At 37.0% G+C, this 14087-nt stretch overlaps 1 protein-coding gene across 1 annotated transcript; it reads left to right on the forward strand.

Annotated features, from left to right (window-relative positions):
• The first annotated feature begins 3176 nt into the window (after positions 1 to 3176).
• On the forward strand, positions 3177 to 3776 carry LOC123325293 (peroxiredoxin-1-like). Its single transcript, XM_044916950.1, has one exon. The coding sequence runs from the start codon at positions 3177 to 3179 to the stop codon at positions 3774 to 3776; it is 600 nt and encodes a 199-aa protein (XP_044772885.1).
• Positions 3777 to 14087: the final 10311 nt, after the last annotated feature.

A 14087-nucleotide genomic window follows, 5' to 3' on the forward strand; every position in this document is an offset into this window, starting at 1 on the left:
AATCAAAACTACATTGAGATACCACCTTACACCAGTTAGAATGGCTAAAATTGACAAGGCGAGAAACAACAAATGTTGGAGAGGTTGTGGAGAAAGGGGAACCCTTTTACACTGTTGGTGGGAATGCAAGTTGGTATAGCTACTTTGGAAAACAGTGTGGAGGTGCCTCAAAAAATTAAAAATAGAGCTACCCTAATGACCCAGCAATTGCACTCCTGGGTATTTACCCCAAAGACACAAATGTAGTGAAAAGAAGGGCCATATGCACCCCAATAATCATAGCAGCAATGTCCGCAATAGCCAAACTGTGGAAAGAGCCGAGATGCCCTTCAACAGATGAATGGATAAGGAAGCTGTGGTCCATATATACAATGGAATATTACTCAGCCATCAGAAAAGATGAATACCCAACTTTTGCATCATCATGGGTGGGACTGGAGGAGATTATGCTAAGTGAAAGAAGTCAAGCAGAGAAAGTCAATTATCATATGGTTTCACTTATTCGTGGAACATAAGGAATAGCATGGAGGACATCAGGAGAAGGAAGGGAAAAATGAAGGGGGGAAATCAGAAGGAGAGATGAACCATGAGAGACCATGGACTCTGAGAAACAAACTGAGGGTTTTAGAGGGGAGAGGGATGGGGGGATGGGTTAGACTGGTGATGGGTATTAAGGAGAGCACGTATTGCATAGAGCACTGGGTGTTATATGCAAACAATGAATCATGGAACAGTACATCATAAACTATGATGTACTGCATGGTGACTAACATAATAAAAAATAAATAAATTGAAATTAAAAAATCTAAATAATGTTATTCAATTGAAACTTTAAGTCACATTCTTGGCATTATGCAGGCACATTTCTGAGTTTTTTTAACTTATGCACACTATAGTTTTTTTATTTGGTTGGAAATCATACGTATTGAACTTCTGGAAAATGTGAACATCCAATCATCATTGTTTTTGCCACTTTTACATTCATTAATTGAGAGATTACATGGATACAGCTTTTCTTGGGTTGTATATAACTTAATTACTAGTCACAGGAATAAACTCAAAGAAACCAATTTGAGATAAACTAAAATGGGGCCTCTATTTTGGAGTGGCGAAAGCACATTGAATCATAACATATAATACCTTTCAATGCTTTTATTGGCTTTCACATGTTTAAATTCTTATACATATTGCCAAAGGGGTGGATATAATGTTGGGTTCTCAAGTAGTTACAACTTTTTGAAGAACAATGGATTTAACCAACAGCTATCTGAAAACCATTAAATACTGTAATCCTAACACCAATCACTGGTTCGTGGGCTAAAACTGTTAATTAGCAAGCATTAAATTTACTGATTCATAGATAGGCATGTCTTCAATAAGATTTTGACCTGCCCAAAAAGAACATATGGTAATAACTCCAAGTATTAGAATTCTGAGGAAAAATGAAGTTACATTAAAAAAACCCATCATTTATCTCACTGTGAATATCTATCAAGATCACTGGATGTTTATTTCTTCCATTTGGAAATCCAGACTTAGGTATCTGAATATATACATTTTTTTTACCACTGTAGATTTTTGATGTGGATCACAAAATAGCACACAAAATGAAATGCTTTCTTAAGAACAGTAAGAGAGGACCAATTTCTTACTATAAGAAAACTATATTTACATATGTTAGTTTAGATTTGCCAAATAGTTTCATATCCAGTATTATAATTCAAGAGGTATTATAGTGGCTAATGTGCTGACAAAGAGTCTGAGGTTGAGTCCTGGCTCAGAAGAAGTACTATTGACATTGATTAGTGATGGTGGTTCTGAGTCCTGGAGAAAAGAGCTCTCCCTTTTCTATCAATAGTAAGCTAAGTTCTGGTTGAGGTAAGGGAGCTCTTCACTGTTATTCTGATATCTAGTTATGTAAGATTTAAGTTCATTTTTCTCTGGCAGTGTGCCAAAATATTATATTTAAAATATATGAAAGATTTCAATTACCAACTTTTTACTGGGAGCAAGGTATTATTTTGGAATACCAAATGATGTGATTTTTGATTTCCCTCTTTCCTTTATATGAACTTTTTTCCTAGTGGTCATGATCATCTTTTGCCTCAGGGAAGAATGGGAATGACATAAGAGGAAATCAAAGACAGAGATGGGCCAATAATAAGGTTTTGGCTTCGAAAAGTAAGCCCTTTAAGTCCATATCAGGGAGAACACCTGTGAAAGACTGAATATTTTAATGTGCAAGAACTTAGATATTATTTAGGAGGCCGGATAAGGGTAGCTGGGGTCTTATTCTGAAAGAACAAGGTAAAAACTTAACTATAAACAATAACTGACAAGAGACTAAATGGTTGTGACCGTGGAAGACTGAGGGGGCATGAGATGGGAGGCCACTGCAGCCACTTACCTTGGAAAGACAATAGTGGAGCTAGCTTTGAGAGACTGCCCAGTTCCTGCCTCAAAGGGAACTCTTCAGAGTCACAAACAGGAAGATACAAAGAAACCTATCCAATGCCCAGAGTGAGTCCTTTACCATTCAAGGGACCATTGTCATTCTGCCTGTGCTTAGGGTCATACTACTTGTCCTTCCCTTTGTGTATCCTGTGGGAGCATTCTTCCCTACAGTTGCCTGCCTTTTGCCATGGGATTTTCTTGAGCAGTAACCCTGTCAGATTTGTTAGCTCTTCTGCTTATCTTATGATGGCACAATTTTCAGGACTCTTGCAAGATTCTTGTTTTCAGTCATGGTAGAGTAGACACCATGAACACTGGCAAATGCCACAAATATCCCTGCCTAGAATCTCCCCAGCATAGGTGGTAGAGCCATGGCCAAAGAGGAGGGCATAGAATAGAGAGAAAGTCTCTTAGTACTGTATTTAGATAGGATAGAACTAAACAGAAGTAGTTGAAGATATCCCTCACATTATTTTCCTCAGTAATGATTATTTATCGAAGGTTTATGACATATTATACCCTATGATTATGAATATATTCTAGCACAATTTTTAAAAAGTTACCTATAGATGTTTTTCACCACTACATACCTTGGGGGGAAAAAGACTTTGAAAATTGTAGTTTCAAATAAAATGAAAATACATTAAGAACATAACATAATCTAGACATCTTCTTCCTGCCTTGTCTTCGGCGTTTTTGTTCTCAGAGCTGCTGATAGCAAGATGTCTTCAGGAAATGCCAAAATTGGGCATCCTGCCCCCAACTTCAAAGCCATGGCTGTTATGCCAGATGGCCAGTTCAAAGACCTCAGCCTATCTGACTACAAAGGAAAATACATTGTGTTCTTCTTTTACCCTCTTGACTTCACCTTTGTGTGCCCCATGGAGATCATTACTTTCAGTGACAGGGCAGAAGAATTTAAGAAACTCAACTGTCAAGTGATTGGTGCTTCTGTGGATTCTCATTTCTGTCACCTGGCATGGATCAACACACCCAAGAACCAAGGAGGACTGGGACCCATGAACATTCCCTTGGTATCAGATCCCAAGTGTACCACTGCTCAGGACTATGGAGTCTTAAAGGCTGATGAAGCCATCTCGTTCAGGGGCCTCTTTATCATTGATGATAAATGTATCCTTAGGCAGATCACGGTAAATGACCTTCCCATCAGCTGCTCTGTGGATGAGACTCTGCGACTGGTTCAGGCCTTCCAGTTTACTGACAAGCATGGGGAAGTGTGCCCAGCTGGCTGGAAACCTGGCAGTGATACCATCAAGACTGATGTCCAGAAGAGCAAAGAATATTTCTCTAAGCAGAAGTGAGCGCTGGGTTATTTTAGGACTGGGCTGCAGTGGGTGGCTATGAAGATAAAATCTCTTTTGTACTATTGTCATGCTTAGAACATAAGACTTTAGACTCTGTACAGATGTGGTATGGGGACAGGACAGCCCTTTCCTGCAGGGGTTGGGGAGGCCAGCCTTTCTTCCTCTGGAGAGAATGGCCTGAGCTGTTATGGGGCAGGCCAACTCTTATGTACAGTAGTAGGGCATCACTGTTTGTCTTTTGTTGTTTCTATTAAACTTGAACTGAGACAAAAAAAAAAAAAGGACATAACATCATCTATGCCAAAACATCATGAAATCTGATTAAAAATATGAAGAATAAACCCATGTAGATTGGACACATAAAAAAAATCTGATTCCCATACTGCATAGTTGCCCTCACCAAGAAATCAGGATTTTCTTTTCCCTCTGTCTTTGGAACTATTCAAGCAAAAGACTATTAACAGCCTGATGATCCTGCAAAACATGTTTACCTCAGGAAAATTACTGGGCAATATGGAAACCACAGGAGTGGGTTAAGCTGCCCACTCAAACGCTCTATGTTGTCTTCAATTTAAGGTTTGATGAATCAGAGCTAAAAAATGTGACACCCCCAACACACACCTGTTTCTATGAGGAAATCAAGTATCAAAAAGTCCATGAATACCATTTCCCTGGTTTCTTATTAATGACATGACACTACTGTGAATTTTGGAAGTTGTGGTCCCTACAACCTCCCAAAGGTCGTTTGTAACTACATCTCCTATGAGCTCCGAGCCCTTGCCATCCATGAAATAAAGTTGATCGGCTGACAGTAATGAGACAAATATGTATTAGCTTCATGCCTCGGAAACTGTAATGCCCCTAGTGAATCCTTGACATTTACTGTGTGCAATTTCCCCTGGTGTAAAATGCAGTTTAAAAAACAACGGGAACGCATGAACATGCCGGCAATGATGATGCCAGCCAGGAACTGACTCGTTTAAATGACGTTATAACCTGTTCCGTGAGTTTTGATTAGAGTGCATGAATAAAATAGCTTCAGGTACTTGGAAGGGATTTTAATAGCAAATAATTCTTTTACAACAGTTTCTTTCGATTTGAATCAGGACCTGGCCATTACAAAAAAAAAAAAAAATCTAGCTTTTAGAAATGTGAATTTTTCACAAAGCAAGGCTTAATGACATAAATCTGGTATCATCACTTCCCCAAGCACCTACAATAACATCCAAAATCTAAACTCTTATAGCTCTACAATCTCACTATGAAATTCTCTAGGCTCTAGCCACGATCTAACTCATCCACGTTATTTTCCCACCTCTATCCTTTACCTTACTATAATCCAAACAGTCTTCTCCTTCTCTGGCTCTAACATGCTAAGCCCAGCCAGCCTCTGGGACTTGACATTTGTAGGTACGTCTCTTGCAAGGTTTCTTTCCATTGTTAAATCTTTGCATGGTTGGGCATGCAATTTTTCTTTTCTTCCTTCCAGGCATTGCTCAGACTTATCCTAAGAAAGACTTTCCTGGGCCATTCAACTAATTTGGCCATCATCACTCGCTCTTTATCACATTGCCCTGATTTATATTTTTTATATAATATTATGTTTTTGGCTTACTTTTATTCCAAAAGAATGTGAACTCCAAAGAATAGTAGCCCCTGTCTGCCCTGGTTTGGATCATAAAAAGTTGCTCTGATCCTGATATATTTAGAGAATATTCTGCTTTCCCCTGAGCATGTCCACTTGGAAATGGATTGAAAAGTATTTTCAATATCTTGGCAAGGATCATAAAGTCTATGAATAAGGGAATCAGAAAAACTACCTAGTCCAACCACCTCGTTTTGAAGTTGGAAATGCTGGATTGAAATGGCAGGCTTAAACCCTCATTTCTGGCTCCTGTTTCAAACTTCTCTCTGACATATCAGAGTCTATTATGCAGATTTAGCATTAAATAGGCTTTAATAAAAATCTCAGTTTTGTCTAAAATTATCAAAATGTTTGAATACTAGATATAACTTATTTTTTGAAATTCTGACAAAACCTGATTTTTTCATAGAAAAAAGAAACTATGCTTGTATATAAAAAATTTTCCACAGCTTTATCTGTCCGATGTAAGATTCCTCAAATCATTTCCATTTTCATTTTCAAGGGTCTGCTTAACAAATTTATTCATTCATGCATTCATTTACTCAAAGTTTAATGTTTATAAGGTACTGTGGTAAGCAAAGTAGAGAATAGGAGCTCATGGACACAAAATATTTCCCAATAAACTGAGGTGGCAAGAATGGCATCTGGCTAATAGTTAAATAACCAACAAAGGTGGCAGAGATGCCACAAAAACCATCATCTTCATGAAATATGAAGATTCATTTTCTGAATGGCTACTTGTCAGGAATTTTGGTTGATTTTCAATTCTCATATTCTTTCTGAAAACTAAGGATTATAATTTCTATTTTATAGATGAAGAAACTGAGGATTAATAAGGTGAAGAAAATTGTCCAAAATCACCCAGGTCATTACTGCAAAGCTGAGAATTTGACTCTAAAAACTGCAATCATTATCCAGCATCAATGGTTTTCCATCTGTGTGCACAGAGGCCACTGCAACATTGAGGGGTGGATACGATTAGTATGTGCAACTCCACACATCCAGCCACTTTCATCCAGGGCCCCTCAATGTCTTTCTGGTTTACAAGATATAATGAGTGCAGGCTATCTTCTGTGTCTGACACTGTTTTAGGGAGGAATTATATGAACTAAAGGTTCCTATAGATCTAACTGGCATATGTCTTTTATTATTTAAAACAAGAAATTAAATGATTAAAAACAGGTGTTTTTTTTTTCATTTCTTAAAAAGATTTTATTTATTTATTTGAGAGAGAGAACAAGAGAGCAAAACCAGGGGGAACTCAGATGGAGAGGGAGAAGCAAGCTGTCCTCTGAGCAAAGAGCCTGATATGGGGCTCAATCCCAGGACCCTGGGATCATGACGTGAGCTGAAGGCAGTCGCTTAACCAACTGAGCCACCCAGGTACCCCCAAAAAACAGGTTTTACAGACTAAATGTAAAATAGTAAAATAGTATGTAAAATAGTAAAAATTATGAAATACAGAGGGGTAGGGATAATAAAAGTCTTTGGCCATACAAGATTTGGTACAGAAATCACTAGAAGTTCCACCATGGGTTAGAAGGAAAAAGAAAGATGAATGCAGGTAGAAGTAATCCTGAAGAATTTCACTAGGACTAAAGATGATAAGCAGCTGTGTACTTTGGTGTGGTATACTGGCTGAGTTCTAGTCTGACAGGTCAGGTTCTCCAACCTATATAGGTTGTACTCATCCCTACCAGTTGCTATTTTAAAAACCATTTCTGATTCACTGTAGAAGGGAATGTAGGGGTGCCTGGGTGGCTCAGTGGGTTGAGCGTCTGCCTTTGGCTCAGGTCATGATCTCAGGGTCCTGGGATCAAGCCCTGCATTGGGCTCCCTGCTCAGCGGGGAGCCTGCTTCTCCCTCTCCCTCTGCCGCTCCCCCTGTTTGTGCACACTCTCTCTCTGTCAAATAAATAAATAAAATCTTTTTTTTTAAAGGAATTTAAAGGGAATAAGGTATGTTTTAAGCAGAGATGGTCCAGGTTTTATGTTATATACTTTCCACTTTGAATCTCATACTATCTACCTGCGAGGTAGTTGCCATTATTTACATTTTATAGATTTAGAGAAACAGCTCAGAATTGAAACTCTTTGCCTAAAATTAAGCAACTAATATTTTTTATAGGTAACTTCATTTTGGTATTTTGCTGTCCAGCATCCATTATTCTGTCTTCTTTTAAGAGTACCTTAAATTTCTTTGGTGAACTACCTCTTTCCAAATGGTAGTCCATATTCTACCCTCGGTTTGAGGAACATGCAAAAGAATGTTATGTTTCTCTGTCCATAGTGATGCCTTTATAAAGGATCATGACCCCAGCCAAGACAATTTCAAATATAAGTAGAATTTTTGCTTGAGTGACTGGGAAAGGGACAATCTCTTCTCTTCTTGAATCAGAGCTTATGGCGACATAGGTCTGATAGTACTGGAAGCCAACATAGAGGAAGGCCCATCTATAAGTATACTGGACTATAGACCAGTTACACAAAGTTAGAAAAAAATCTTTTAGATGCTAGTAAGTCTTTATGTACCTGAAGTTATAAACTTTCCCCTGAATTTTTCAGTTCCATTGGCACATTCACTCACTTTTTTGCTTAAGCCAGATTGATTGATATTTTCTACTACTTATAACAAGAAGAGTCCTGACTAACAGCATTTGGAAATGTGTGAAGGCATTTTGGTTGTTACTACAATATAAGAGTTCTACTGCCACTTAATGAACAAAGACCAGGGATTTTTAACATTTTGTTGAGATGCAGGAAAATTCCGCAAAAGGAAAAATTATTCTGCCCTAAATGCCAATATTGCATCCTACAGAAAAACTGGGTTAAGTGAAAAGAAATGTGTATCACTTGGAAGAAATCTTGCAAATTTTAGTATGCATATAAGAGGAAACATGTATAAAGTTTAGGAGATAATGGGGAAACTAGTAAGATTGCAGGGGGCTTTATATATAGCATTAATGGGATGTAACTCTAAAACTGATACCAACATATGTTGGCTAATTGAATTTAAATAAAAAATAATAAAAAATAGAATTGCTGGATCACATGGAAATTCTATTTTTAATTTTTTTAGGGACTTCAATACTTTTTTTCACAGGAGCTGTACCATTTTATATTGCCAACAGTGCACAAGGATTCTCCTTTCTATACATCCTTGTCAATACCTGTTGCTTTCTGGTTTTTTTCATAGTAGCCTTCCTAATGGGTGTGAGATGGTTATAGCACTGATTTTTATCACATTACTCTATTGCTCAAAAACCTTCCATGGCTCCCCATTACCTTGAAATAAACTACAAATGCATGGCTTGTATATACTGTCAACAGCAAAGCTTTTAGAGTTAAATCCCATTAATGCTATATATAAAGCCCCCTGCAATCTTACTAGTTTCCCCATTATCTCCTAAACTTTGATGTAAATGGTAAGTATTCATCCTTTCTGATGGTTAAGAAATATTCCATTGTATATATACACCACATCTTCTTTATCCATTCATTTCAGCTCCTTCCACAGTTTGGCTATTGTGGACATTGCTGCTCTAAACATTGGGATGCAGGTGCCCCTTCTGATCACTACATTTGTATCTTTGGGGTAAATACCCAGTAGTGTAATAGCTGGGCTATAGGGTAGCTCTATTTTTAACTTCTTGAGGAACCTCCATACCATACTGTTTTCCAGAGTGGCTGTACCAGCTTGCATTCCCACCAACAGTGTAAGAGGGTTCCCCTTTCTCTGCATCCTCATCAACATTTGTTGTTTCTTTTCTTGTTAATTTTAGCCATCCTGACTGGTGTGAGGTGGCATCTCATTGTGGTTTTGATTTGTATTTCCTGATGCCAAGTGATGTGGAGCATTTTTTCATGTGTCTGTTGGCCATTTGTATCTTCTTTGGAGAAATGTCTGTTCATGTCTTCTGCCCAATTCTTGATTAAATTATTTGTTTTTTGGGTGTTGAGTTTGATAAGATCTTTATAGATCTTGGATACTAGCGCTTTATCTGATACATCATTTGTAAATATCTTCTCCTATTCCATGGGTTGCCTTTTAGTTTTCTTGACTGTTTCCTTTGCCGTGCAGAAGATTTTATCTTGAGGAAGTCCCAGTAGTTTATTTTTGCTTTTGTTTTCCTTGTCTTTGGAGAAGTATCTAGCAAGAAGTTGCTATAGCCGAGGTCGAATAGAATTTCCATGTGATCCAGCAATTCCATTTTTTTTTTTTTTTTTAAGTAGGCTCCTTGCCCAGTGTGGAGCCCAATGCGGGGCTTGAACTCACAACCCTGAGATAAAGACCTGAGCTGAGATCAAGAGTCGGATGCTTAACTGATTGAGCCACCCATGTGCCCCCAGCAATTCCATTTCTGAATATATATCCAAAAGAATTGAAAGCAGCATCTTGAAGAGATATTATACCCAGGTTCAAGCAGCATTAATCACAATAGCTAAAATGGGGAAGTAACCCAAGTTTCCAACAATGGATGAATGGATAAGCAAAATGTGGTATACACACACAGAGAATATTATCCAGCCTTAAAAAGGAAAGAAATTCTGTAATATACTACAACATGGATGAATCTTGAAAACTTTATACTATGTGAAATGAATGAGTCACAGAAAGACAAACACTGTATGATTCCACTAATAGGAGGTACTTAGGGTAGACAAAGTCATAGAGATAAAAAGTAGAATGGTGGTTGCCCAAAGCTGGGGTATGGGAGAATATGGAGTTACTATGTAATAAATATTTAGATATAGGTTTTCAGTTTTACAGGATGAAAAAAGTAATGGGAATGGATGATGGTGATGGGTATACAACAATATAAATGTATTTAATATCATAGAACTGAGCACTCAAAAATGGTGAAGATGGTAAATTTTGTTATGTGTATTTTAAAATAATTGAAAAAAGAAAAAGAAAACAGTGCAATAGGACAACTAAGTTGGAAGAAGTACAGTGGCTAAATTACAAAACAGAGAGGAGACAGAAAGACTAACTGGGTAACCTAAAACACTCATGCTTTTTCATAGAAAAAGTGGTATACTTATACTGTCATTCTTGGTTGTTTCTTTGGTTGTTGTTTTCCCAGCATATTAAGATTAGATATATTTTAAAAGGGCAATAAGAAATCAGTCCCTTGGCAAGGAGTATGTCTGTGTGTGTCTGTGTATGCTTGTGTATGTCTCTTATAGCTAAAGCCCAAATAGAGACTATGATCAAACACAGAAAAATAAATAGTACCATCTTGATATGAAGTGTGTTTCTAGTTCTTTTGTGAATGATAGCCATTTTCTTAGTCTAGATAAGACCATTTTTATTTGATTAGAACTACAAAGCTGTGAAATGACAGTTCCTCACCAGGAACCGAATCAGCTGGCATCTCGACCTGGGGCTGCAGCCTCCAAAACTGAGAGAAAATAAGTTTCTCTTTTTTAAACCATGAAGTCTATGGTATTTTTAATGGTAGTTTGATCAAACCAATTGAATTACTCTACACAAAAAATAGAGGCAAATAAAAGACAGGACATAAAGAAAGACCAAAGAAATAGAGTGATCTCTAGTCAATTCATAAAATAAAATGCATAGGCAGGTAAATTATTCATTCTGTGATCAAGCAAATATGGAACAAAGAATAAAATGTTATTACCAATATTGAACACCAGGTATGAAAAGAATTCTTACTAGAGAAGGATTAATTTCCTATGGACTTTCTGCCTCTAATAAGAATATATGACAGTTATCATATAATATCTCGTAACAAGGGTTTCTCTTTATATTATTATTTTTTCTCCTACCAGTTTTCAATCTCTTTGGAGTCAATAATTCTATTTGTGTCTGTATTTATATCCACATCCACATCTATGTCTAATAAAGGCTTGATGATTGTTCCTAGTTTTCATTTCATAAATATATATTGATTGATTCATGGATTTAAAAGCTGGCATATCACATCATATTTTATTATCCATTCTCTTGCCATAGACCTACTAGGCTACAAATTCCTTGAAAGCAGAGACTGCTTTTTTTTTGTCATGTAGTATATATTTAATAAATAGCTACTGAGTGTAAATAAATGCCATAATAAATCAAACTGAGAACAGGAAGCTGTGAGTTGAGTGTAAGAGACTACTTTCTTGAATGGAAAATTAATTGTGAAAATGTATCACCACGTGGAAGCCATTGGCATCAGGGACATTAACAAGGAAGCTGAGAGAATGTTAAAAAGTAACCAACACTCGGAGGAAACTGAAAAATAAGATTTTGTGTTGAGAAGGCTTTGGAACAGAAAACATACATTACGGACAAGATAAATTAGCATTGAACTCCAAAGAAAAGAACACACACACACACACACACACACACACACACACCTCATTGCCCTTATTTTGAAGCATTTATAAAATATAACTATTTCTGTTAAATCTATTTAAAAGTATCTTAAATACAAGAGGGAAGGTCATTATACAGCATAGGAGTCTGTAAAGGTTCTGGCAAAAACTCTTTCCTTCTCAATTGTCCAACATACCAAATGCATGACCTTAGCCCATCATGAAGCACCTGTTCTTTGAATATGTTTTGATCAGAGTGAACCAACACAGATAAGCATAGCTAATAGCCTTCTGGACTGTATTACCAGCTAGTTAAAGACAATAGTAACCACAAAACAGCAAGACATCTCAGACCCTACATCACCCGATGCTTTAGAAAATTTTCAAGGGCATATGTACTTGGCATTGAATTTAGGTTTGAATGGTAGTAACTTTTCTCTCCTGAGTGGCAGCTTTGAAGAATAATTAGGAAGCACTAGAATAAAAATTGCATTTTATAAAATCCTAGATTTGGTCATGCAACATAACATCAGTGTAAGTGGGAAACAATTTATTTGAAAAGAAGAAAAAAAAACTGAGTGCATAGAGGGGAAAAGGAGGAAAAGAAAGAAAACAGCAAAAATCAGGATTCTATTAGAGTATGCCAAAGGTCAAATTATGTTTAATAACCTTTCTAATTTTATGAGGTATAAATATGATGATAGTCATGTCATGACATCATTTAGCCCTAGAATTGAAGGAGTGCTTGGTCATTTAGATAATGGAGCTGAGGATGGTAATAGGATGAAACGTATAGTACAGGGTGACAGGTTAGTTCTTTTAGGATCATAGGCTCCTTCGTAGTGCTGCATAAAAGGGATTATTATATTGGCTTTCAGAAGTATCTTGACATTTCCATTAAAATCATCATTTTGACAGGTTTATGCATTCAGCCCCTTTCATTTGCATGGGATTGAAACTTGACATTAGAAATCCTCAGACCAAATGCATTTTAAGCATCATGCATACTTGCATATTTATGTGTGCACACAGTAAATGCAACATGTAAGCCTAAAGGGTACATAGCAATTCTTAATAGCCCTTGTACTTTATAGTTTTTACTTAATTGCTCATTACTTTAGTATTAGGTAATCCACCAAAAAGCTGAAAAATATTTGAAGAGTTAGGATGAATGTGGTCTTCATTAAAGCTATATTTTTGGGAATAGCCAGTATATTTAGTGTTTAGCAAGTTAAGTATTCTGGGCTGTTAGTGCAATTCTTAATTTGGTGAAGCCATTCATATACCAATCTTCCTTAACCTACAATGGGTTATGTCCTGATAAACCCATTGAAGCTGAAAATATCATTTAAGTTGAAAATGCATTTAATATACCTAACCTATTGAACAAACATTATTGCTTAGCCTAGTCTACTTTAAATGTGCTCCAGAACGCTTACATTAGCCTATAGTTGGGCAAAATCCTCTAGCATAAAGCCTACTTTTATAATAAAGTGTTGAATATCTCACAAAGTGTATTTATACTGTACTGAAGTAATGAAGGTGAAAAACAGAACAGTTGTACGGATACAAAGTGGTTATAGGTATATTGGTTGTTTACGCTTGTGATCGCATGGCTGGCAGGGAGCTGGGGCTGGCTGCTGATGACTGGCCTCACGAGAGATTACCAAAACACACCACTGGTCAGGGAAAAGATCAAAATTCAAAATTCAAAGTATGGTTTCTACTAAATGCATCTTGCTTTCACAAAATTGTAAGTCAAAAAACCCTAAGTCAAAACATCTTCAGATGAGGAATGTCTGTAATGTAAATGTTATTACATTTTTTTCATATCTTTTGGCTTTCATTTTTCAAGGGCTATGCCCTTCATTTACAACCATAAAATTTCTTTCCTTTAAACTCCCATATATAGACTCATTAGCACTTATCAGGTCAAATTGGACTTTTTTATTTTTTATTTATTTATTTTTAAATCTTTTTTTTTTAAAGATTTTATTTATTTATTTGACAGAGAGAGACAGCGAGAGCAGGAACACAAGCAGGGGGAGTGGGAGAGGGAGAAGCAGGCTTCCTGCCAAGCAGGGAGCCCGATGTGGGACTCGATCCCAGGACCCTGGGATCATGACCTGAGCCGAAGGCAGACGCTTAACGACTGAGCCACCCAGGTGCCCCAAATTGGACTTTTTAAAATGTTGTCTATGCCCTAGCTACTCAAAGGGTGATGGAAGGACCAACAACATTGGCATCACCTGTGAGCCTATTAAAACTATAGTCTTGGGCGCCCAAACAGACTTGCCTGTTTGCCTCTTAACAGGATAACTATGTATTATTCCCATG

Source organism: Neomonachus schauinslandi, chromosome 7, assembly GCF_002201575.2.
Source record: "Neomonachus schauinslandi chromosome 7, ASM220157v2, whole genome shotgun sequence".
Lineage (NCBI taxonomy): Eukaryota > Metazoa > Chordata > Mammalia > Carnivora > Phocidae > Neomonachus > Neomonachus schauinslandi.

Coding starts and splice junctions, on each gene's coding strand:
- LOC123325293 (XM_044916950.1), top strand. CDS start 3,177: ATGTCTTCAGGAAATGCCAAAATTGGGCATCCTGCCCCCAACTTCAAA.